The 27,222-nt window shown below is 32.7% G+C and overlaps 1 protein-coding gene across 3 annotated transcripts in view; it reads left to right on the plus strand.

Moving 5' to 3' along the window:
- LOC135845519 (cell adhesion molecule Dscam1-like) overlaps window positions 1–27,222 on the plus strand; it is a 185,173-nt gene that overhangs the window by 86,935 nt on the left and 71,016 nt on the right. For all 3 annotated transcript variants that reach the window (XM_065364109.1, XM_065364112.1, XM_065364113.1), the window contains exon 3: window positions 16,941–17,121. In XM_065364109.1, the coding sequence (XP_065220181.1) occupies window positions 16,941–17,121 (181 nt within the window). The remainder of the gene's footprint in view (window positions 1–16,940; window positions 17,122–27,222) is intronic.

Below are 27,222 nucleotides of genomic sequence, written 5' to 3' on the forward strand. Positions count from 1 at the left end.
CCGTAATTCAGTGAAGTTAGAAATAGGTACTTATTTTAGAGCAGAGCACGTGCTTATCATGAGAACGAATTTTGCCATTGATGAAAAACCAGACGAGGCAATTTTCAAAAAATTCAGTTTCAAGTTTGCTTATTGTCTGAATTCTGTAATGAAAGACTTGGTAATAAGAGAGTCGAAAAATGAGAACACTTTTAAAGTTTCAACTTTTATCCTCTTTTTTCAAATTTTTAGAGAATGTTCCTAATAAAACGTCGTTTTCAAATCAATATCGTGGTAAAAATTTTAAATTCGATAATTTTTCATAAGAGACTTAAGCAAGATAGATAGTCCTTGAAATCTGTCGACTCTATTGAAAGTAGGTATATTTGGTTGTCGCATTTAGCAGCAAATGTATTTCAAAATGAATTTTCCAAGAACACAAAATAAGGTGAGCTTTGTTTTATGCAATCAAGAATTTTGAATAAAACGTATAATACATAGTGATAGAAAAGGTCATTGAAAATTGAAAATTTTGAAATTTCTTTTATTAGGCTCTCCAAAGAAACAAAGAAGGAATCCCAACTAGCAGGAAAATTTCAAGTTGAATAGAAATACGTGGCATCCAAAACAAAATACAGCACTTTTTGATTTTAGTTGCATTTTTGCAAAATGGGAAAAATAAAAATTTTACCAACTTGACCTAGAAAGTTGAAATTCGGTATTTACCCTATTTTTGACTTCCCAAGAGCCTCCAGGTTATTTCTGAAAATTTAAATTGCCACACAATTTTACCCAATGAAATTGGGAGGATAAAATTCACTTTAGGTATGCCATAATTTCAACATGCTGAGTCGATTGGAAGTGATTTAAAAGCGATTTGGAAGATGAGTTTTATGCTGAAGTCTCCAGAAATTTATTTGGAAATACTAGCTTCCCAAAAAAAAAAAAACGTTGTAAGATCTGTAAAAATAATTATTGGTAGGTATATACTCATACTTTTAAAGGCGATCAATCCGTCAATCAAATACCTAGGTAGGTCACTAGCAAGCTTCATTTGCGTCCTCATGAGCTGAAGTTGATTCAATGGTTTTTAAGACATTTTTTTAAAAAAAACTGGTGCATATTTTAAAAACATTTCTGGGGGCTTTCGAACAGCTTGAAACCCCTATACATTCTCTCGAGCGACACTTTTGAGATTACACAAAATTATAAAGTATTGGGAGCAACTTTCAGTTAAAAAAAAAAAAAAAAAACTTTTCTGAAAAATGAATACAATATTTACCTTACACGTAAAATTTATCGGATTCAGTAATTGTTTTTGACATTATTTACTTTGAGAAATACGCCTTCTGGAGCAAATTCAAAATTCTGGATGCGAGAAATTGAATCGCGCTGGTGGCTCCAGAATAGCTGGAAATTGTGAAATTTGGATTTGGGGGGTTAGTTTTGGACAAAATACAGCAATTCGCGTGAATTTCAAAAATTTCCACACAAACGGGAAACTTTTGATTTTTTGGATTTTTTAATTTTGAAAAAAGCTTGTCAAAAAGCCACTTTTGAGGTGTCACTCTCAAAATCGGCTCAGATGTGGATAAACTCGTTGAACAGGTCGAGTGTAATATACAACTCGATTTTTAGCTGCCCAACTTCATATTCACGCCTTCTGGAGCAAATTCAAAATTCTGGAGAAATTGAAAAATCGCGCTGGAGGCTCCAGAATGGCTGGAAATGGTGAAATTTGGATTTGGGTAATTATTATTAGTTTTGGGACTTATTTCGACAATTTTTATTGATCAACTACGTACTTTTAAAAAAAACCACACAAATCGCCAAAAATAACAATCAATTTTGAATTTTCAAAAATTCGCCAAAAATCGAAAAATGAACTTGGGCAGCTGAAAATGTGGTTTTGGGGGTTTTAGACTATGCTCTTTCCAAAGATCGCAGTCCGGTTCAAATCGGAGTGTGACAGTTCAAGAGGTTCCCTTGTGAGGTTGATGAAAACCTACGGTTATGGAAGTTTTAACATCAAAAAAAAAAATTATCTTACAAATCCTCTGATTTGGGTTATGGGAGATTTGGAAGAGCTAGGGAGGGGTTTAAAACTTTTCAAATTGGAAAAAATTTTTGAGACGTCGCATGACACATTTAGGTAGAACTGAAAAATCAACGAGGCAACTCGCTTTGCTCGACCTGCCACCCCTCGAAAAAAAAATGCAAACATTTCCCCTGAAAATTCAAAATACCTACAGAACTTCCAACAATTACACCGAAATGAAAATCCCTTCATGTATTGGCAGGAATCCCTGCATCTGTCAACCCTCAAACCATGGCGCTCTTGCCACGCCTACACAACAACGGAGATCTGGACAATACTTAAATTTTTAGTCAAGGAAGTTCTTGAAATGATTTAGCTATTGAAGTAATAGGCGCGCAATGAAATACAAACTTTCTAAATTAAAGCCTTCAACCATCTCCCTGCTCCTAAGCTTTGTAAACACTCGGTGAATGTTCGTAAATTAATTTTGAAAAAAATTACCTCTAAAATGACGTTTGCAAAAATTTAACCCCCTACCTTATCGCTAATTTTATATCCTGTCTATAGGTAAATTTGAAAAATCTAGACTGGGAACCCTGCATGAATTTTCAACGCATTCTTTTATTGGAAAATTAGAATTGGTTTCCATTTGTTTTCTTATAAAAATCGAAAATATTGAAGGATGAAACTTATAAGAAAAATGACATCGCATTCTTTTTGAAATTTTTTCTCAAAAGAACACCGTAACATTTCATTTGAAAATAATTAAATTTGTCACACAGGTATTAGATAAACCTATAACAAAAACACGACCGCAGAAAACACCTGACATTCTACAAGATTTAATCATCGTACCAGGCTGAACACCCTCATGTACCTACATAGGTATACTAAGTGTAGGCCTACACATACTCAACACGGCTCAACATTTCAAACAAACTCATCAGTTCACGCGACATTAATTAAAGCACATCTAAAACCCACAAACATTTCGATTGCAATCATCGCGCCATCCAGCTACATTTCGTATACCACAATTCCACGCCATCATAAATAATCCGACAATTCGTATATATATGGTGTATAATTCCATGTAATTCACGTAGTACATATGTAGTACAGTAGTTTTTAATTTCATAAAAACTATTACATAATATAGAATTTTATATAGTAGTTACACTGCGCATAACGCGACGAATCGCCATTACCGACGCTAATTCCATAATACAGCGAATAATTTATATCGCCTTCGTCTCCAACCACCAAATACGCTTTTAACGTTCAGCCCATAAATAAAGAAAATGGAAATTGTTGAAAAATTTTCGCAAATAATACGACATTATTTAGCTGTTATCATTTGGCGTATTTTCATAGTTGATTGAACTTTTATCTCTTCTTTATAATACCCTTACCCATGCTTTGGTAATTTTTATAAATACAAACTTTATAATAGATTCTTTTCGCGAGAGTGTAGGGTTTATACCATGCAGACTCGACGGTATAAGGGAAGAGAGAAGGGAAATAGGGAAAAAACTGCATCTTTTCTAAGCAAAGTTTAAGAACTTTCAAACTTAACTTTAATGGCATTAGTAACTCGATCTTTTAATTATTGGCTAGAGGGTTCGAGTTATAAAGAAAGTTTTTCTTAAGATACCGCCGAATTCGAGCGCAGATTTTAAATCTCTTTTCCAATTGCCTGCTCAGCGCCAGACCGATGAAAAAATTCTCCCTTATCGTCGTGCAACCGATCGTTAAAAAAATACCAAATTAAATTAACGCCTTTTTTTTACCGAGTCTTTTACGAAAAAAGGTGAAAAGGATACTTCGTCGAATTAGTTAGTACGTACCTTATACATTTTCGAAATAAGTCCACCATAAAAATCTTTTCAACTTAGCACGTTGCTAGTCGTCCATAGTGCTCCAGTTAACGATAATTTTGTAGGTATTTTAGAGGCTAAAACCCTCGCTGTTTTTCTTCTTTTAATTTCTCAACGCTGCGAAATCAAATAAAATCCGGATCAAAAGTATTCCGGCGAAAAAAGTACGCGTTTTGGTTGTCAATCAGAATACCTACATTTGGTTGGAGCAAGAATTGGAAAATCTTTTTCAGAGAAAAAAGATTTGAAAAGTTTACTAATGCTGATTTTATCACTCTTCATCGAACCTACATTTATTGTGTGTGTAGTTTTTCTGGATTTTACTTCAAACATAATTATTCACATGCTTGATATTTACCTACCAAAAATTTTCTGCTGAAAAAATGCTGAAGCAATTTAGTAATTTTTGTAAAAATTATGAAGTAATTTTTGGACATTTTTTCCCCATTTTTTTGTCTTGATTTTCCAAATAAAACAGCGCTGAAGAAATAAAATTTAATATTTTAAGCAACATATCTAGCGTTATGTTATAGTATCTTCTTAATACATTAACTATGGAATAGACATAGTTGCACATCCGTAAGAAAAAAGTCATATCCGTTGGATAAATTTTCATCGCTTTGAATTCAATGGCAACTTGAGCTTGATACAGCAACAATAAGTAAGACTTCCGTTTCAATGGACTCAAATAGTACCAAGGCATGTTGTAAACCGAATTGTTGAACATTTCGCCCTGAAATTGAATCATGAATAAGTATGTTTTCAGCATTCAAATGAAAATTCTACGTTAACGATAGTCGAAAAATTTGTGTTCAGGAAGCTTAGGTTAGGTTAGGTGTTCATTACCATGTCGGAGAATAATTTTCCTATCAAGCAATTCACGTATAATATCAAGCAAACTCCAACTGCCATGTTGAATGCTTTCATTTGAGTCAAGAAAGAACCACTCTATAACTGAAAAAATAAACCATGTCACTGAATTTGAAAGTAGGTAGGCATTTGAAAATAATCTATAGCTTGACTAATCGCTCACCAACAACATCATGTACACCAGCAACACTTCATTATACAAAAACATAGCAACAACGGCAGACATATTGAATTGCAAAAATTTTTTGAAATGAGAAAGTCCTCTGCAAATATACGTACGTCAAGTAGAGAGGTATATCTTTATCGACGGGAAAGTATAGCAATCATTCAAGTATATGGTACATATTACTCAATTAACTTTATTACATTTAGAAGATTCACTTGCCTCAACAATTCTCGATGGCGGTCACCAAACTTGTTCACTGTGTGTGTAAACAAACGCTGATATTTAGGAATTTCCTTGATCGCTCGACATCGATTGTTCAGCAGCTGCTCGTAATAATTAGTCAGCACTTTGGACTCGTGATCCATCGAGTCACTGATGGACTGAAACCTATGGTAAAATTCTCTAGTCGCAGATACAGAAAAACAAGGCACCAGTAAAGCCATCATTACAATCGCCACGCTGGGAATGAACTGGGAAAGAAATATAATCATAAAAGTCGTCAGACTGTCGACTTTTTCGCAATACGTGGGGTACAAGTAGTAATCAGGTTCTTTTAATTTATCGACGGTAAATCCGATAAGTAAATGTAAATTAGAACATACGAAAAAACAGATCCCCAAGCCGACTTGAGTTGCTAATATCTTCAGCAAAATTTTAGATCCATATTTTTCACGTTTGATGAATTCAACATCGGTTGAGACAATTGACATCTTGTCCAATTCCATGTCGTTAGTTTGGTCGAGAATTTTCAATGCCTCTGCTGCATCGTTGCGGTTAATGTAGGATACCAGTGGAAATAAAATTAAAAAATATAATACCCCCAACATCACCTCGCTGGTGTACAGAATTTTGATAAATGCCAAATTCGACGTGTACGTGATGTAGAAGATGCAATGACCCAGCATGATGAGACCATTCACCAATAGGAACAAACCCCATGATAATCTTACATTTCGATTGAATACATTGGAGTAGTAGAATTCCACGACTAGCCAGTGCATCAGGTGCATTCGATTGATGGTTGTTCTCGAGTACCCGAATACATTCCGTTTACCTAGAATTTGATCGACTAGGGATTTAATACCGTGGCTCATGATAACGCGGTAAAGTACATGTACAATTATTTCCACAAATGTGAAGAAAAAGGAACTGAAGTCTTTCTGAACCACGAGCACTAACGATGTGTTTTTCAAAAACTATGTTCGATTTGAAACCAAAAATACAAGTAGGTAGGAGGCGTGGTAGAACAGTTTGGAGATATGTACCTATAATTTTTCTAAATGTAAAATTCATGTCATAGATTTACCTACTCGAAGGTAAGTATAACATTCAAGTGCGATTACACGTTAGTGAATAAATATTTATCTTGAAAACTAAATCTGAAAGTTTTTTGCTTTATTTACTAAAACTTTGTACGGATTACTGGTTGCATTAGTATGAGAAACAATAGCTACTTAATTAATTTCTCGATAGAAGAATACCGGTCTGTGTTGGTCTGATAAATTTTTAAAATGTGAGTATTACCAATTTTTGAGCAAAAAATGAAGGCTGCCATGCAATTGCGCCAAAAAATACCCTGAATTGCACCGAGTAAAAAAATTAGACATACCTGCCTACCTGGAATTGCGCCGCATAAAAAAATGTGTGTATGGGGAATTGTGCCAATCAAAAGAACGAATCTTTCCATCCCACTTAGGTACTCAGACTTCAGTCTGTCAGAATCTTAATTCTGGTATGGTTAAAAAATTTGTTCTTATGTATGATTAGGTATAAGTATTCAGTCCAGCTCCAGCAATAGATTCAGATTGTCAAAAAAATCCACTGTTTAGCCAGATCTGCAAGGAACTTCCTCTTCTTTTAGCAAAGAGAGCGCAATTTTTTCAGTTGCTGGGTTGAATTTTGGCACATTTTCGAATGATTTTGAAGGTGTGATAGTGAGGTAATAAAAGTGCATTTATGCTAAAAATAATGTAAAATTTGCGTAGACATTGTAATTGTTTATTTACTTTGTAATTACTTGTAATTCGTCATATTATTGAGATACAATGTATGTGTAAAGTCAACAAACATCAATCATGACTTTTATAATTTTCTATTTGAATATCTGAGATTCTATTCGATTTTTATTACGTATTACCGTTTTCACGCTAACGTTCGCATTATGGCAATTTTCTATTCGTTTAATTTCGTGTACATATTTTTGTATTTGTAAATATGTTAAATACCTACGTCTGTTCTGTTTTGAATTGTGCATTGTATTAATAACGATTAATGAAATTTGAACATATCATTATTAATACGATGCACAATTTGAAATAAAACGGATGTATTTAACATATTTACAAATACAAAAATATGTACACAAAATTAAACAAATAGAAAATCGCCATAATGCGAACGTTAGCGTGAAAACAGTAATAATAAGGTGCACTGGGGGAAGTCAGAATTCGGGGTAAGTTAGAAAACTTGTTCTAGCGCCTAGAGGTTTATATCTGGTGAAGTGCCACTAAAGGTGACTTGAGGGTACTACCCCTACTTCATCACGGCATAAAAATTTTCGCGATTCAGTTTCATTTTAGATGTCTTTGGTTCAACCGTTTGTGATCTACGCCTCTGCAAAGTTTAGCCTGTTCTGACTTACCCCAATTGGGGGATGTCGGAACAGTTTATATTTTATTCCACTGAGCGAAAGCTACTGTGTCAATCGCGCTCAAATTTTCACCATAGGTTGAGAACCCTTATGGAAACCTACATAATAAATTTGATCCATATTGGTTTATTAGAAGGGGAGTAACAGCTGGTCAAAGTTGAAATTGCGAAAAATCATTCTGACTTGCCCTGGTGCACCTTAAATCAAATAGAATCTCGGATATTCGAATAGAAAATTATATAAGTCACGATTGATGTTTGTTGACTTTACACATACATTGTATCTCGATAATACGACGAATTACGAGTAATTACGAAGTAAATAAACGATTACAATGTCTATGCGAATTTTATATTAGTTTCAACAGCATATAAATCTGGATGAGCATGTGAGAAGTAGGTTTTTCAGGTTGAATAAAAAACCTCACACTCATTCGTTGTCCTTCCCGTATTGTCTTGTCTATATTGACGCCCATTGGTGAGGCAGAAAAGCCAATTCTTTTCGGAGCCAAATAATCTTATAATTATTTTGTGTTTATTTGTACTGTTTAAACTAATTTCTAATAAGGGCATTTGTATAACATCTACGAGTGAGTTTTGTTAGCATTAGGACACATCTGTGTTATAGTTGAGATAGGATTATCCCCCTCTTTGCCACTTTTGAGCAATCCAGATAAGAGGTAATTAATTCCCCTCCTAGGGAATAATTATATGCCATCTCCAGCAGAAATAATAAAGTTCTTTCCCGCTTATAATGATAATTCCTACCCTTACCATATCAAATTTTCATTTCTGTTCAAAGATGAATCAAAAATTTCATTCTCCGCACAAAAATCAAGTTTTTATTCAAAAATGAAGGTTGCATTTTGTAGTTTGTAATTCTTTCCAAAAATGAGATGAAATATCAATTTCCTGTTCAAAAAAAAAGTTTGCACACTCTTACCTTTGCTCAAAAATGATCTTCAATTATCTACGAGTTTTTCAACTCGGACACAAAATTTTGCAAAACTGTATCACTCACATTTGAAAAATTTCCCAGGCAAAACACACACCAGTAGGTATTTTTCTATCGAGAAATTAATTAAATATTCATTCTCATACTAATGTAACCAGCAATCCGTAGGTACAAAAGCTTTAGTAAATAAAGAAAAAAACTTTCAGATTTACTTAGTTTTCAAGATAAATATTTATTCACCAACGTCTAGTCGTACTTAAATGCTACTTACCTACCTTCGAGTATAGGTAAATCTGAAACATTGAATTTTACATTTAACCCTATCTTCAAGCAGGTAAAACTAAAACTGTTCTACCACACCTCTTATTTGTATTTCTGGTAGTCGGGCATAGTTTAAAAACATAACAAAAAAAAAAAAAAAGTCATTGATTACAGTGCTTGTGGTTCAGGAAGTGTTCAGTTCATTTCTTGACATTTTTCGGAGCAATTCTACCTGCTGTACCGTTATTATCATGAGCCAGGGTATTAAATCCCTAGTGGCTCAAATTCTAGGTAAACGGAACGTATTCGGATACTCGAGGACAACCATCAATCGAATCCATCTGATGCACTGGCTAGTCGGAGGATTCTACTACTCCAATGTATTCAATCGAAATATAAGAATATCATGGGGTTTGTTCCTGTTGGTGAATGGTCTCATTATGCTGGGTCATAGCGTCTTCTACATCATGTTCACGTCGAATTTGGCATTTGTTAAAGTACTATACAGCAGCGAGGTAATGTTCGCGGTATTATATTTTTTAATTTTATTTCCACTGGTATCTTACGTTAACCGCAACGATGCAGCCGAAGCACTGAAAATTCTCGACCAAACTAACGACATCGATATGGAATTGGACAAATTGTCGATTGTGTCAATAGATGTTGAATTCATCAAACGTGAAAAATACGGATCTAAAATTCTGCTGAAAATATTAGCAACTCAAGTCGGTTTGGGGACCTGCTTTTTCGTATGTTCTAATTTACATTTACTTATCGGATTCACCGACGATAAATTAAAAGAACCTGATTACTACTTGTACCCTACGTATTGCGAAAAGGTCGACAGTCTGACGGCTTTTATAATTATGTTGCTTTCCCAGCTCATTCCCAGCGTGGCGATTGTAATGATGGCTTTATTGGTGCCTTGTTTTTCTGTAGCTGCGACTCGAGAATTTTACCATAGGTTTCAGTCTATCAGCGACTCGATGGATCATCAATCCAAACTGCTGACTGTTTATTACGAGCAACTGCTAAACAATCGATGTCGAGGGAGCAAGGAAATTCCCAAATATCAGCGCTTGTTTACACACAATGTGCACATGTTTGGTAAACACCATCAAGAATTGTTGAGGCAAGTGAATCTTCTAAATAATAGGTAAAGTTTAAACGAGGAATACTCGAATGATTGCTGTAACTTCCCATCGATAAAGATACCTCTCTACTTGACGTACCTACGTATATTTGCAGAGGACTTTTTCATTTCAAAAAATTTCTGCAATTCAATATGTCTGCCATTGTTGTTATGTTTTTGTACAATGAAGTGCTGCTGGTGTACATGATGTTGTTGGTGAGCGATTAGTCAAGCTACATTATTTTCAAAATGACTACTGTCAATTCAGCGACCTCGTTTATTTTTTCAAATATAGAGTGGTTCCTTCTTGACTCAAATGAAAGCATTCAACATGGCAGTTGGAGTTTGCTTGATATTATACGTGAATTGCTTGATAGGAAAATTATTCTCCGACATGGTAATGAACACCTAACCTAACCTAAGCTTCCTGATTACAGATTTTTCGACTATCGTTAACTTAGAATTTTTATTTGAATGCTGAAAACACACCTATTCGTGATTCAATTTCAGGGCGAAATGTTCAGCAATTCGGTTTACAACATGCCTTGGTACTATTTGAGTCCATTGAAACGCAAGTCTTACTTATTGTTGCTCTATCAAGCTCACGTTGCCATTGAATTCAAAGCGATGAAAATTTACCCAGCGGATATGACTTTTTTCTTACGAATGTGCAACTATGTATACTCCATAGTTAATGTATTAAGACGATACTATCACACTAGATATGCTGCTTAAAATAATACACGGTCGCATGTTTTCAAAATATTTCTTACACTCGTTACAGCCCATAGAAATTCAATCCAATGATTGAAATGTGTAATGACTTTTTGAATAACTATACCTTGAAAAAATACTTATTTTTTGAAACAAAACTTACAATCGTTTTTTTCTTTTTTTTTTTTTTGTTAAAGCAAAAACTTCTCGTGTGAGAAACACTTTTAAAAAATGAAAATATTTTTGAAGAAATGAAAAACATTTTTTTTAAACTTTTGTTTTAAAAAGAAGTTATTTTTTAAAGCCTTCTTTCAAAACATTCTTTGAAGTAAACGATGCTGGGAGCATCAAAAAAATGAGTTGACCTAATTTTTGGACAAAAGAGTGTGCGAACTCAATTTTTGAAGAACTGAAAAACTTCATTTTGTAGGTAACGTAAATAAAACTTTATTTTTGAACAAAAGTTGAAAATTTCGTCTGATTTTTGGAAGGAGTGAGCAAACTTTATTTTCAAGGAGAAAATGAAAATTCAAAAATAAAAAATTTATTCAATTTTTGGAAAGAGTATAATTATGGAAACTTCATGCGATTTTGAGAGAATAGAATGCATCTTTTATTTTTGAAAGAAAACTGAAAAACTTCATTTTTGAACAAAAAAATGAAAGCAAAAAATGGAAAGTTCTTTTCATTTTTGGAAAAGGTATGCATTCATTTCAAACTTCAATTTGAAGAGAAAATGCAACTATTATTTTAGAAGTAGGCAAAACTGAAAAACTTCATTTTTAAACAAAAAAATAAACAAAAACTTCATTTTTAAGCAAAAAATGAAAACTTCCTCTTGTTCTTTGGAAAGAGTACGGAAACTTCATTTTGAAATAACATTTGTGAGGTAGCATCCATGCCAGTATGTGATACTATGATTGTGACTGTATTATTCTCCTCCTTGGTCTATGTGTTAGCTCCCATTTAAGTCAAACCTCTAAGTGACTGGAACAGTTCGAGGCTTTATACACTGAACTGGAACTCTGCGGCGAAGAAATACAAAGGAGAATTTGGTCTGTTACGCTTATGTATGTCCTTGCACTATAGGTGACCAAAAATGGTTATCTCGGGTACCTGATCAATACTTGAGCCCTTTGTGTGTGTCATTGACTCATTGTTGTTATATGTGATTCTATTAATTGTTGCAATATGTTTTTTACATCAAGCACTTAAATTGTTGTGATACATGTTACTATTTTGAAAGGTCTATCGCGAACACAGATTCCTTCTCATCATTGTTGTTGTATCTGTATAATCTCTATTAATTTGGGATACAGTTAGTTTTACTTCATCTAACTAATCTGTGTGTTGTTATAAGGTGTAGGTACCTACTTGTATATTTGTAAATTTACCGCGAATATACGAGTGCAGATATAGTAGTTTTGAGTTCTTATTTCATTGGTACAATTAAATAGACACTCTAACTACGAGTATGTAGTATATCAGTTGTGAATATTGTCAAACCTATACTTGATAGTTATAATAGGTAAGACTACATTGATGTATAGTTGAATAAGGGAGAATCCCATAAGCTATCCAGGAAAACCAAAGGGAACGATGATAGGTATTCTTTGTGAATATATTCTGACCTTAACCACCCCTCAGACTGATAATCATAATCACCTCCAATAACATTCTCTTCTATTTAATCTATTACAAATTCAAACTTCGATTTTAAAAGAAAATGCGGCTTTTATTTTTAAAGGAAAGCTAAAAAGCTTTAGTTATTTTTGAAAACAAAAAAATAAATAAAAACTGAATTTTTGAAGAAAAAATGAAAACTTTATTTAATTTTTGGAAAGAGTGTGTTTACATCGAATTTGTCATTTTCAGGTTTGATTACTTAATATTCGCCAACGTAAACTTCAACTCACAGAGTTATACTCACTTCATTTTGTACACATTCACCAAAAAAAAAAAAACACCCTAATTTGAAGTAAGCAGGTCTGTTTCCAGATTGTAGATTTTGTTTTCATCATTTTAACCAATTTTTTCAACAACAAAAAAAAACAAATTGGAAAAGAAAAAACTCTCTCCTTATTTTTAATGCTTTTTATTGCAAAGATCTTTTCAAAAAGTACAACTTTTCATCATCAGGCAAGAGCACTTAATGAACAAATACAAAGTGCATCTTAAAGTAAAGGTTGGGTGTGGTCACTCCTTTGGGTGTGTCAGTTTCTCTGTGTTGTGATTGGTCCTAAAACTTGGGTGTGGTCACTACCAGGATGGGTGTGTCTGTTTGTTGGAATGTGTATGTGACTGGTTCCATGTAGGCATTTGAGCAGGTCAATGTCCAGAGGTCCCAAGTCATCATTGAGGAGTTTTTCTCTATTGTTTTTGTGCATGGCTATTGCTTCCCTAATTGGTAGTTCTGATATTCTGGCAACTGGTTTTTCTAGGGTCAAGTTGAGTTCAGTTATTGTGTGTCCAGTTGCTATAATGTGGTCTCCTATTGCTGATTTTCCTTCAATATTGTATCTAGCTTTGTGCATATGTTCCTTGTATCTGGTTATGATGTTTTGTCAGATCTTCAGGAAAAATGATTTAGAACCTGTCACAACTAACCAACATAAACTGAAAACCCTACTGGGAAGCCTCAAGGACAAGGACCCAAAAACTGACCAATCTGGAATTTATAAGATCACATGCTCTGGCTGTGACAAACTTTACATAGGACAGACTAAGAGAAACATCATAACCAGATACAAGGAACATATGCACAAAGCTAGATACAATATTGAAGGAAAATCAGCAATAGGAGACCACATTATAGCAACTGGACACACAATAACTGAACTCAACTTGACCCTAGAAAAACAGTTGCCAGAATATCAGAACTACCAATTAGGGAAGCAATAGCCATGCACAAAAACAATAGAGAAAAACTCCTCAATGATGACTTGGGACCTCTGGACATTGACCTGCTCAAATGCCTACATGGAACCAGTCACATACACATTCCAACAAACAGACACACCCATCCTGGTAGTGACCACACCCAAGTTTTAGGACCAATCACAACACAGAGAAACTGACACACCCAAAGGAGTGACCACACCCAACCTTTACTTTAAGATGCACTTTGTATTTGTTCATTAAGTGCTCTTGCCTGATGATGAAAAGTTGTACTTTTTGAAAAGATCTTTGCAATAAAAAGCATTAAAAATAAGGAGAGAGTTTTTTCTTTTCCAATTATTGGACTCCTTAGTTTTGGTTCATCCTTTACCCAAAAAAAACAAACAAAAAAACAAAACAGAACAGTTTGGAGTAAGCAGATTTGTCTCCAGATAACAGATCTCTTTACTTCATGTTGTGCATATTTATTCCAGACAAAAAAAAAAAACAATCCAATTATTTAAAGTCAAAAAGATTATCTTCAGGTAACAGATTTAAACTTCATTTAAAACACCCAAAGTGTAGGATTGTTTAGCTCATTTTAATCACTTTTTTTCAAAAAAAAAAAAAAAATTAAAAAAAGTGAAGCAATAGCAGATTAAAAAAAAAACAATTTGAAGTGAACAGATCTGTTAACTTTATTACGAACAGATTTTCCAGGAAAAATCAACTCAATTTGAAGTGTACAAATCTATCTCTATAAAACTGTTAGTTTTAGATTTGTTTAATTTATTTCACCCATAATTTTAGTTGAAAAAATGTGAGGAAACACAATTTCAAGCAATCAAGATTTGATGATTTCATTTTAAGCAGGTTTTATGTAAAACTACGAAGTGCATGGTAGGCAGAGGCACCTGCAGAAGAAAAATCGTCATTATGAAAAAAAAAACAACAACAACAATTTTGTAGGTGGTTTGCTTACAAATCTGTACCAATTCTTCTACGGAAAACATTAAAAAATTGAATTTGATTCTTGAAAAATCAAATTGTGTTGGTAGAACTCATTGTAAGCCTCATAAAACTCACATTGCTGTTATTTCCCTATCATTAACCTTGGAAACGAGCCTTGAATAAATAAAATCAAGTCTATGGTAAAATTATTGAACTGAAAACAAAAGGGAAAAGTGGTTGAATAAAATCGTAGAATTTTTCTTTTTATTTACAATTCGAGTAACTAAAAATATCATATTTTGTCATGTTTGCGAAAGATTTGCATTCGCTCGAGTTCTCTTTTCTTTCTTTTTCATTTCAGCAAATCGTTCTCCCAAGACTCTTTTTTTGTTTGGTTTTAATTTCACATTTACCAAAATGATAATTTTGGTGAAAAGTGATAGATGAAATTTGATTTCGGGAATATTACTGGATCAATCCCACAACATACAATAGTGTGGGGGGAGGAGTAAAAAACAGTAATAAAATTTATACCTATAAAAATTAAATAATCAAAGTACCTATCCTTTCAAAAAAATGCATCTCACAACTCAACTTACCCCATTATACACTCATCAAATTCACAAACATCGCGTCGTATTATATAGAAATAAATCTTGTACATTTTCCACACTCGTATAAAAACCATCCACATTCAACAAATAACAAAACTCTCAAAACTTAGGTATAAAAAACTACCTCGCAAAAAAAAATAATAAAAAATAAAGTAAAATATAGTAAAATAAATTACACGGAAAAACCACTCATCAAACCTCATATCCATTTAGTTAATGAACAAAATACATAAATGAGCAACGAAGACCGAAGAGGGATGGTGAAAAAAACACCAGTAGTAGGTACCCCATTAACACGAAGTTGGTGTTAACATTAACTGGTAACAGTTCAGTACACTTTTAATATCATACGTACTCGTAATACACGTAAAGGACTATACAGCACGAAGATATGCAGTAGTGTCCCTTTTCAAATCCCGCGATCCCATAACAATATATACAATGGCTCGCATTACGATACATATTTTATTATTTTGGTTCGGCGAGGTGGTATGTTAAGTGCATCTAAAGCTAATACCACCGGTTTTAAGGTCGGCAAATTGCGGAGGTTCATGCTACATAATCAAGTTAAACACATTAGACAACTTTATACCTACTTTACCTCCCACCCTAACATATGTACATAATTAAGTATACCTACAGAGATAGAGGATGGTAATAGAGAATATTCGGGTAGACGACGAGTAATTAAATTATTTCGATTGAAATTTTCCTGCTTTCGAATACACACACGCATCTGCATATTTATCTAGAACAAAAAGTTCACGCCGATTAATATACATTAATGGAATTCGTCGGAAATCCCAATTTCATCTCGACACAATACATAATACGTAATAATAATAATGCTGTTGTTGAAATGGTACACGTCGTTTTCATAATTGCCTAAAGCATTAGTATATTGCTTAAAAATATAATATTACGGATGTCGCGAAATTTATGATCGTTAGGTTGCGGATACGATACACTTATTGGAGATATTATTTTCGAATTTTATCCGCCAACGCCGCCCAACACAAACATCCCTACATCGATGTGGGCAACTTGGTGTTTCGCGTCGTCGTTTTCGTGAAATTTATAAAGCTCGAATCGTTATAAATGTTCCAGAAACGATTTACAAGATTGAGTTGGGATTTGGCCATGTCAAAGCTGCTTAAAATTTCACATATTACGTTTCCTCCAAAAAAAAAAAAAAAAGGAGGAAAAAATATCACATAAAATAGGCAGTACAGCAACCTTTCAAATACAACGACAAAAACGACAATTTTAGTAGTATTTTTCGAGAACCGCGGGGGGATTAAGAGAGAAAGAGACAGAAAGGGGCAAAAAAAGAAGAAAAATCAAAAATATGATAACTTGAAAACATATGCCTTTTTTTTCTCTACTTCAATCCAAACACAAGTACGCACACGCGGAAAAAAGCTGCTTCTTTCGTACTACATAGTACTGTTACGTGATTTGTCGATTTCGTTATTTTACGCTCTTTTGCTCTTCAACGACCCTCTACAAAATCGTTTCACACCGCATTAACTATATAAACCATAAAAGCTAACACCTCGACTTTTTTCATTACAACATTTTGATTACACTTTGTCGATACGAAAATGTTGTGTCGTTTTTGCCATTAGATGCTTCTCGTCTAAGGTAGCTTCTCGTTTGTATTTATACGTTACCTACTTTAGTACATTTTATCTTTAATGAAATCCAAAATACCTATACCTACCTACACGTGGGATATGTGGAATATGAGACGAGTGTGCTGTTTGTAATTTCCGATTTACTCGTACTTGACAGAAGCAGGCTGTATGTAGGAGTATTTTTTTAACGTATGAATTTTTTCTGTTCTGTTTTATTTAGGATTCGGGTTGCCTTCGTCGCATATGCATGGACCGTCTTTTTTAGAAGAGCCACCAGGTTCGATAGATTTTACTAATTCTAGCGGAGCTGTAATCAATTGCCGAGGACAAGGCAATCCGGCTCCGGATATTAAATGGATTGATGCTTCCCATAAGGAAATTTTAAATATGCCTAGACTAAGGTGAGTCAAATCACTAATTGTAAATATTTATTATACGTACAGGGTGTCCTACCACAGAATAATTTCATTACCAGTGACCAAAGTGACCATAACAAAATGTCGACAGGACTTTTGGTAGGATATTTTTCAAACCCTTGACTTTTTTTATTGGGAGTGGGAAGGGGAGAGAGGAGAGATTCAACATTTTATACGTCAATTTTTCACTTTTGCCATGTCTTTTTAGACATCAAATGAGATTATCCAAATATTAAAAAAAAATAGGTAAAAAACAATTAAAAATATGCAAAAAATATGAAGAAATAAACAAATAGAAATAATGAAAGATAACGTCAGTCTGATGAATTATTCGTGTTTTACATAAATAAAGAGCAAGAAATGAAGGCACTAATACGTAAAATTTCATAAAAACTATATTAGTGGAGTGAAAATCATCCATAGTTGAAAAAAAATGAATGCAACATTAGAAAATGACCAAATGTCTAAAAATTTAGGTGAAATTTCACATAGGTAGGTACTAATAAGTAAATTGTTTAGATTATTGAAAATTGCCAAAAGTCAAATAAAATATCTGCTCTTAAAATTGAATGGGTAATAATTTGTTGAAAATGCAGAGAGTACCTACCAATAGAATCATTGCAAAAATTCATATAAGTAAATAACAAAAAAAAGTAGTTGAAAATTATGAAAAATTAATCAAACATTATTAAAAACTGAATGAAGTTAAGGAAAAATCACATAGAGTATCATGAGAACAGTAAAATTAGGGTAGAAATCACTCGAAAGTTACCAAAAATTGATGAAAACTCAGGGAAATTCAGCAAAACATTACTAAAACTGCTTAAAACAATGTCGAAATTTGCTAGAATAGCATAAAAACGTTTGAAAACGAGAAAAAATTGATTAAATGTCTTAAAATTTGAATAAAATCATGCAAAAAATCGCCTCAAATATTGAAAATTAGTTGAAAATCTCAAAATGTTACAAAAATTTGTCGAAATAAAATTATGGAAAATATCATAAAATTAATTGATTTTTCTAGCTATTGAAAATTGTCATAAATTGATCATTGATCAACAATCGGCACATCAAGCGAACAAATCTTACGAAATATGACTCTAAAAATTTCTTAAAATGTCATGAAAATGTGTGAAAATAACTGAAAATTGGTGAATTATCTCGCAATTTGACTAAAATATAGCAAAACTCCCAAATAAAAAAATAAAAAACTTGGAAAATCACAAAAAAAAATACCATTCAAATATTGTCAAAATTGAATGAAATTTCGCAAAAATTAAATGATTTGTCGCAGAAGAGTAATTGTAAAACTTATTCAAAAATTACTTCAAAAAAATACCAAAAAATCGATTAAATGGTGATGAATTCGACTATATAATTAAATAAACCAACATTAAAACTTCTGAAAAAGACAAAATCGCGTGAAAAATGGCCCATTTAACGCTTGAGAAAAGTTCTCAACTGATAAATTTGAAGACTTTTCATGAGAGAAGTTGAACTGGGGGGGGGGGGTCAAATTGTGATGTTTGAAAAAAAAAATGAATCTAGGTAAGTGGTCATTCATTTTGGAAACAGAGAACTTTTCTCAATTTAAATTTACGAGGATGCAGATGGAAACAAAAAGTTCAACGGTGATAGAAATTTTTTTTAAATTTTCATGAGCTGAAAATTTTTTGAATGTTTTTCTCAATTCTTTTCCAATACTCGAGAAGGAAAAATTTAATATTGAGATGAAACATAGTTGAATAACACCAAAGTTTTCAATTTTATTCGAATTTTATTTTGGAATTATAATCACAAAAAAAATTGAATCAAAATTTTCTGAACATTTTTTAGAATTGGCAAAATTTTTATGTCTCCAAATTTTAAAGTTCTGCTTTAAATGAAATAAAATTTTGTGCAAGGAGAAGAAGTGCAAACATTTTGAAAAATTAGTTGAAATTTCTTTTTAAAATTCGAAGGAGAAAATTGAGATGCAAGTTTCTTATTCAAATGCAAGCATTGAAAAATTGAAACTTATTTGAAAAAATCGAAAACTTCTTTATTCTAATTTTGTTCAAATCTAAAAATTATTCCTAGTGAAATTGTAGTTTAGGTACTAAAAATTGACAGAATTTAAGTGAAACTGCTTAAAATTTTACAAAAATAGCTTATGTAAGACGCGGATAAGATTGGTCAAAATTGCATAAAAACACATCAAAAAAACACTAATTTTGTTGAAAAATGCTTTAAGTACTCGTATAATGAAATCTTACAAAAGTCACCCATGTGTGAATTTTACCATGAATTAAAAGGTAATCTAAAGAATTGCAAAATTCGCTTGAAATTTTCTGAAATGTAAAAATAGTTGGAAATGAATGAAATTTGATGAAGTATTTTGATATTTGACATTTGACTAAAATATTGCAAGGCACCCAAAAATTGACAAATTCCAGGAAATTATGAAAAGTAGGTAATTAAATGATTAAAATTGAATGAAATTTTGCAAAAATAACATTGCATAGGTAAGTAAGTACGTACATATCACAGAAAAACTCTAAATCTAAAATTAGAAATTATGTAGGTATTACAAATATAAAACAATAAAAAATGAGCAAAAATTGATAAGATACCTCAGAATTTAAGCAAAATGTTGTGAAAATTTTGGGTATCATAATTTCAAAGTGGAGTAGAATTTGGCAACAATGAAACGAGTTGTCATAAAAACTACAAAATGGGCATGTCAATAGCCAAAAACTATTAAAAATCAATGAAATTTCAATAAAACGGAGGTAAACTTAGCAACAAAATACTCAAAAGCCATTTTTAATCCGAATTGTCTAAAATTCTGCCAAAGCTTGAAGTCACCACCAATTAACTATAATCATGTTGAACTAGAAGTGTAAATTAAATTTTAGCTGTCCAGCTTCATTTGATGACATTTTATGGAAATTTCAAGTTTCAAAAATCTGCTACAAGGCTCCAGAAATTCTCAAAAGGTTTAAAACCCCGCTTCCAATCGATTTGGCAGGTCAAAAATAGGGTACTTCCCAAATTTTAGCTTTCTAGTTCTAAGTCAATTTGGTAAAATTTTGATTTTTTTATCTTCTTTGGTCAAAATTTAATTTTTGAAAATCCACCAAGAATGAAAATTGTATTTTAGCTCCTGATCAACATTTTAGCCAAAGGCCAAATCACCTCACTTACTGTACTAGACCTTTTCAGCTTTATAGGTCAATTTCGTAAAATTTTGATTATTTTTCATTTTTTGGACAAAGATTTGATTTTTTAAAAATCGCCTACGCTTTGTCAGTTTAAAAAAGTTTCTGACAGTTGAGATATGTCCGTAGGGCCCATCCCCTGGGGGGGGGGGCTCATCGGATACTAGGTATACCAAAAGCCATACTTGATGGTCAACAATAAAAATATGAACTTATTTGCCGTATTCAGTCATTCTTGAATTTGTAAATAGGATTATTCTAAGAGATTTTTCAAGGTACCAGCCTTCTCATCCCCCTCTTTGGTTCGTCATCGACTGGAACTGGACGTCATTCAAAGGGAGATGCCATTATCCTCCACGTGGAAGATTTCATGAACGATTGTTTTTCACGTTTTTTCATCGCCCTGAATAAGAAATGTCATATTTACGGCAAACAAGGTAGGCAACTTTATTAACACTTTATTAACATGTTAATAAAATTGCCTATCGTGTTTGCCGTAAATACGAGTTTCTTCATTTTGAGCAAACTTGAAGGTATCAGGCTGATGATAAAATCGGTTTAAGATTTTCCACATGTGCCTAGAAAATATTATTGTCCTATTTTCAGGGGTGCTCAGCCAATCCACATCCAAAAAGTGGATGGGTGGTACCCCTAAGAAAATTCTTCAAAAAAGAGTACAGCTGAGTGAAATGAGATGATGTTTTCGGAATTTGAAACTAATCTGTGGATATTTAGGTGGGAATTTTAGTCAGATGTGTGCTCCGAAATATTGATCAAGGGTTCCCAAAATGATGCATTTCAAGTTTTTAAATAAAAAAGATGAAACATAGGACCTACCGAATTTTTTAAAAACTTGCAAGGAATTTTAGACACTTCCGAGGGTAATTTAAGGGAATTTTAGGAAATTTTTCAGATGCATCTTGGCTCGAAGCAAAATGCGTACTTCTAGGTTTTCAACAATGTTTTTGAGGTCTTCGAGACCTTCAATTCTTCTTCTTTTTTTCTGCATAATGAGTACTTAAAGAGCAAGATAATTATTACAAATATCTAAATTTTCAAGAGATTTTTTTTTTGGTGAAAAAAAATTCTACTTTGAAATTGTGCACTGAATACTTGAAATATAACACTGCATCAGGTATAATTATTGATTCCGCCCCAAAAGAAAAAAAATAGGTACCTACATCTACTCATTTAATGTATTTTTACGCCGTTAGGTATACTAAAAAGTAGGTACGTTTTTCGTATACGAAGAACCTAAAAAGTACGAGAAAAATAACGACAAAAGCTAACAACAGAAAAGTGAAAAAAAAAGTAAAGTAGAAAGGAAATTAAGCTCCAGTTCGGTAGTGTGTCTAGTTATATTAAATTACGCAACGAAAGATGAAGAATGATGTGCAAGATAAAAAGCAAACGTAAAGATGAGTTAAAACCGAGACCAGCAAAGAAAATAACTCAATTTATATAGACAACGCACAACGATGGAAGATTGCGAAAACTTATTTACCGCCAGAATGAACTTTAATGGAGCGAACTGAACTAAAGTCGAACTTGAAATTCACTAGAAAACTTACGATGGCCGGATCTACATTTAGTCACTTGACCAAAAATCAACCGTAGCATGCCTAAAAGCATCGCTAGGTACTCGAGCTTTTACTCAAATTGAAATAGAAAAATAACCACGTAGTGAAAAAAAATGTCTGCATTACCTTTGACGTACATTTGTCGAGTTGAAATTTGATACACGATGACAAAGAAGCAGATTTAACAAGAATGAAATAAGCTAAAATGACATTTTAACTGGGTTACGAGCTTCGTATATGGCTGAAAAAAACCGGCGGCTAAAAAATTCGCGTCGGGGAAAGAAATTTCATCGACGTGTTAAAATATGACAGAGTTATTACAGTGACAGAGAAAATTTTCAAAATGAAATTCTTCTGCTCGCGACGACGAAATTTCCAAAATAAAGTAGGGTAATTTGTTTCATTTTTATAGTGTTATGTTTTAAATTACTCGACATCGTATATTGTAGTATAATCATGTTAATATACTAACGGCGTTCAGGCGCCTTAGCCTATAGTCTAGAGGCAATTTTTCTCTTCGATGACGATGAGGAAATACGTACTTAGTGCCGGATAAAATGAGGCTGTTTAGATTCACCTATTAATTATACATGATAAACGCTGCTCGGCTTTAGGTTTGCAAAATTATACGTAAAGATGTATTTACATTTGAAAAAGTTTCATTTAAAAGTTAAACTAATAGTGAAGAAAAGTTCGTTATGAAACATTGAGAAACTTTTTCAATTATTTAGTACGAATACATGCGAGCAGACTGGGGAGGCAGACGAGACTTGAGGGGAGGAGGGGGCGAGGTGTTCTCGCTAAAAAACGTCACTTGGTTTTCGCGTTTTTCTTCGGTTATTTGTTAAATATCATTAAAAAGTTTTTATTCTGTTTTCGGGGCGAACGAGTGTAAAAGACTGAAATGTGTTATGGTTCTCACACAGCAAAATAGTACCTAGTTCTCATTTGAGGGAAAAAAATCTTATACGAGATGAACTTGATGCGAATGAAATTTTAATAAGATGAATGCTACGGAAATGAGTTCGGTTTACCATGAAATATAGCATTCGATTTTTTCCGGATCAGCTACACACCTACCTACCCTACCCTTATACCTACACATATATAGTGTACTTTAACAATTGAAACGAGCTAGTGGTGGAAATTGATTACTTGTCTGCTGATGTTGTACTGTATATTTGTGTACGAGTACTCGGTATTTTCCGCAAGCTGCAGATCGTTGTCAATGATTGAAAGCAAGTGGTTTCAATTTTAAAGGATAAAAAACGTCCGATATTTTGTTACTGTCTGCGGATTTGCACGCTAATCGATTCGCTTCCGAGACTAATTTTATGGATATAGCTTTTATATTCGTACTATACGATACGCATGGAAGCTTACTTTATCCGTGGATTAGGAATAATGTTCAATGGATTGTAAAAACGAGCAAATTTCTGTGTTTTATTAAGGTATGAATATTCGTATATAGCGAGATGGCACAAATGCTGATAAAAAATTGCATCTCGTGTACTGTGTGGAATGACCTGACCTAGAACATGTTGCGAGACTGTAATATGTAGAATGGATTCTAGATGTAAATAAAGTTATAGGAGTAAAAATGAGATATTTTCTTGGGAGTTGAGTGAAATATTGTGCAGGGCTCGTACCTACTCGATTTTTTCAACCAAAAAAAAAGAGAAGGTGATTTTAGTAATCAACAAAGTTTCAAAACGCGAGCAAAGCATTTTAAGGCAGAAAATATTGCAAAAAGGCCTCGATTGAGACTTCAACAAAGGAATTTTTGCGGAAAAAAACGACACATGATCACAATTTTTGGCAAAAAAATTGGATTAGGTACGTTCGTAAATTTTTAATTAAAAAGCGAGACTTCACGACTGCTATACTCAACAGTTTTAGCAAAAAGTATGGCTTTCTCCAAATTCTGGCAAAACAGGAGATTTGGGAAACTTTTGGAAAATGGTGAAACTTGTTGCCTCTGGAAAAAGCAAGAGTTGGCAATAATTCCAGCAAAAGGCATGGCATGGCTTTTAGTAACTTTTGGCAAAAAAGTGAAACTTTTTCAAAACTTCATGCAAAAACTTGAGATTTATTTGCAATTTTAGTGAAAAAAGTGAAAACATTCAGTAATTGTCGGTAATGACCAAGATTTTTACAATGCAGCAAAAAACAAATTTTTTTTAAAAAAAGTGAAAATTCCAGGCATTTTTTGAAAAAATACAAAATTTAAACAATTTTTTTATTGCAAAAAAGCAGAGCTGTTCACAATTTCTGACAAAAAATAAAAAAATAACGATATTTCTGGCTGATTTCTTAGATAGAGAGAAACAAAGTGATGTAATATTATCGGAAATTTTTGGAAAAAAAGAGACAATTGTAGACAATTTTAGGCAGATATGTAGTAAGATTTTGAAAATTTTGACAAAAATGAGATCTTTTATGCAATTAATGGCAAAAAGTGAAACTTTTTCAAAATTTTTATTCTTTTTCGAGATTTTTTGATGAAAAATTACATTTTGTTAAACGAAAAGTAAGTCTGACTATTCCTGAAACAGACAGAGCTCAACAATTTTTAGAAAAACAACGAGACTTGGAATATTTTTTGGAAAAAAAATAACTTTTCAGACCATTTGGTAAAAAAGCGAATATTTTATTTAATAGTTGGTATTTTTTTGACAAAAAAGCAAGATTTTTGAGCAATTTTTGGAAAACACTGGACTTTTCAAAATTGCTTGCAAAAAAGTGACAATTTTGAAGTTTTTGGCAAAAAAATGAATCTTTATAATAATTTTAAGCAAAAAAGTGAAACCTTTGGCATTTTTTAGATAAAAACAGATACGCTTTTGCAATTTTTGTTGAAAAAAATGAGACTTTCTGCTGCTTTTTGTTAAAAGTGACTTGAAAAAAAAGCAAAAATCAAGACTTTGACGGTTTAATAAAAAGGCAAAGCTTTATTTGGCCAATTTTTGGCAATAATCCAAGACTTTTGAGCAATGTTTGGGAAAAAATGAGATACTTGAAATTTCAGGGTGTCCAACAAAATCTGTAAACTAAAAAAAAGACCTTGGAAGCACCTTTTGGAAGAACATTTTCAAAATTGAAAATGTACTGATCCCCCCTCAATTTTTACAAAATTTCCAACAAAAAAAAAGCTCCAAAAATGTAAGAAAATATATCAAACATACCTATAATTAATTATTTTGTCATTTAAAAAATGAAAAAATTTGAAAAATTGAGTTTTCATTTTTAGTGTGCATACCACACTATTGGTCTCAGTCTGAGAAATGAAATTTCATTTGAACTGAATGTTCTCTTAAACTATTCAGCCGTTTTTTTGGACAGAATATGAGAATCATTATGGCTGGCGGAGAGTATAGACTATTTTTCATTCAATTTGGATATGTAATTGCTGAGTAATTGCAATTTTAGTCCATTATTTTAATGCATTAAGGGTGTAGTTTAGTAGGTAAAATGAGTACGTAAAAACCTTCAATTTTCATTACAAAACTACGAAAAAACTACTGTTCGGATAACTTTCATTTTTGGATATGTTGTTTAGACGGATGAAATCTTGGGTGCTACGAAGCCCTTTTTGAGAAATTTACTTTGATACATTAATTATGATGATTTTAAATATTGTAAAAATGAGCTATTTTCACTTGAAAATATAACGCTTGGAAACGAAAACTTCGAAAAAACGGCTTCGTAGCACCCATCATTGTAATCTTGAGAAGTTATGTTCCGAATTCTAAATAGATCGGTTCATTATTCGTTGCGTAGTTTTGTAACGAAATTATTCAATTTTATTAGTTGATATTAACAATGGCGGACCTAAAAATTGATGTTTACAAATTTTAGTTGAAGCATTTCAAATGTAGGGTGCGTATCAATAGTTTTCGTTGATACCTGTACTTAAGAATGAGAAAATTCGTTCTTTTCATCATAAACCTCTCTGGCCACTTTCATTTATCATTCAAATCTTCAAAAACAAAAACAATTTCGAAAAAGTTATCAATTATCATTTTGAAGTGGAAAAAATTGCTTTTGTTCTCGATATAATTAATAATTCTCATCAATGTGTAACAAAATACATCTCATAGGTACCCTCACAACAACTAATAAACCATGTACCCACTTACATTTTATTCTTTCAAAGTTTCAAGTTCGTAATGCGGGGTGCTTAGTTATCAACTTTCATTTATTTAGAGTAAGTGAGTAAATTTACGAATTTTGACCAAACTAAAATCTCAAAATGAAGTATTCCTACTTGAAATAGTATCATGGTTTTGAAAATTTACTATTTTTTGAACTTTCCCTGGTTTTAATTAATTTTGTTTGCATTTTGTCGAACTTTACTGAAATTTCATTTAATTTTTACAATTCTTAATGATTGGGTAGGTACCTACCTACTGATTTTAATGCTTTTTCGAGTGTTTTCATATAATTTTGTCAACAAATCTTCACACATTTTTGTCAAATTTTAATGAATATTCGACATTTTTTGGTGATTTTAATGTCTTTAGGTAATTTTGGTGATGATTTACAGAATTTTTGCTGCATTTCATCGTTTACTTACAAGGGAACCCCCCCCCTAATGATAATCTCCAATTTGAGTGAAACTCGGACTGCTGGAAAGAGGGCCTCAAAAAACACCCATCCCCCCAATTTTCAGCTGCTCAAGTTGATTTTTACATTTTTGGCGAGCGTTTGAAATTTTGTGTACACAGCTAAAGCTGTTTAATAACTCAGAAAACGGAAAAAAATTACAAATATCCATTTCTCCCGCGTATCAACTCGCGTATCAACTTCCGGAGCTCAAATTTTGACCACATGCAATTTTCTAGATTAGCCGGATCCGGCCTTCCAGTCAGAAAACAGGTTTTTTTTACTGTTTTTTCTCTTATTTTTGGTGAATTCGAAAAATAACTGTTTCTCCCCACCACGTGAACTTGAGTAGCTGAAATTTTGGCCGAAGGATCCATGCTTGATACCTACATAATTGACTGATACTACCGCCGGCCAGATCCGGAATCATCATCAGAAATCAAATTTTCTGCCCATCCGGTGGTTTATAAATGCTATTGAAAAATTTGAAAATTTAGTAAAATCAGCTCTTGTAATGAATTCAGGAGCTCAAAACTTTGGTTAAAAAGTCTGTGCCTCTGTGGTAGATACCAAATCGACCCATACACCATTAGCCGGATTCGGCTTTCTGGTCAGAAAACTGGATTTTTTACTTGTTTTCTCGTATTTTCGGTGAATTTGAAAAACGACCGTTTCTCCCCCCTAAATATAAAAATTTCAAC

Source organism: Planococcus citri, chromosome 4, assembly GCF_950023065.1.
Source record: "Planococcus citri chromosome 4, ihPlaCitr1.1, whole genome shotgun sequence".
Lineage (NCBI taxonomy): Eukaryota > Metazoa > Arthropoda > Insecta > Hemiptera > Pseudococcidae > Planococcus > Planococcus citri.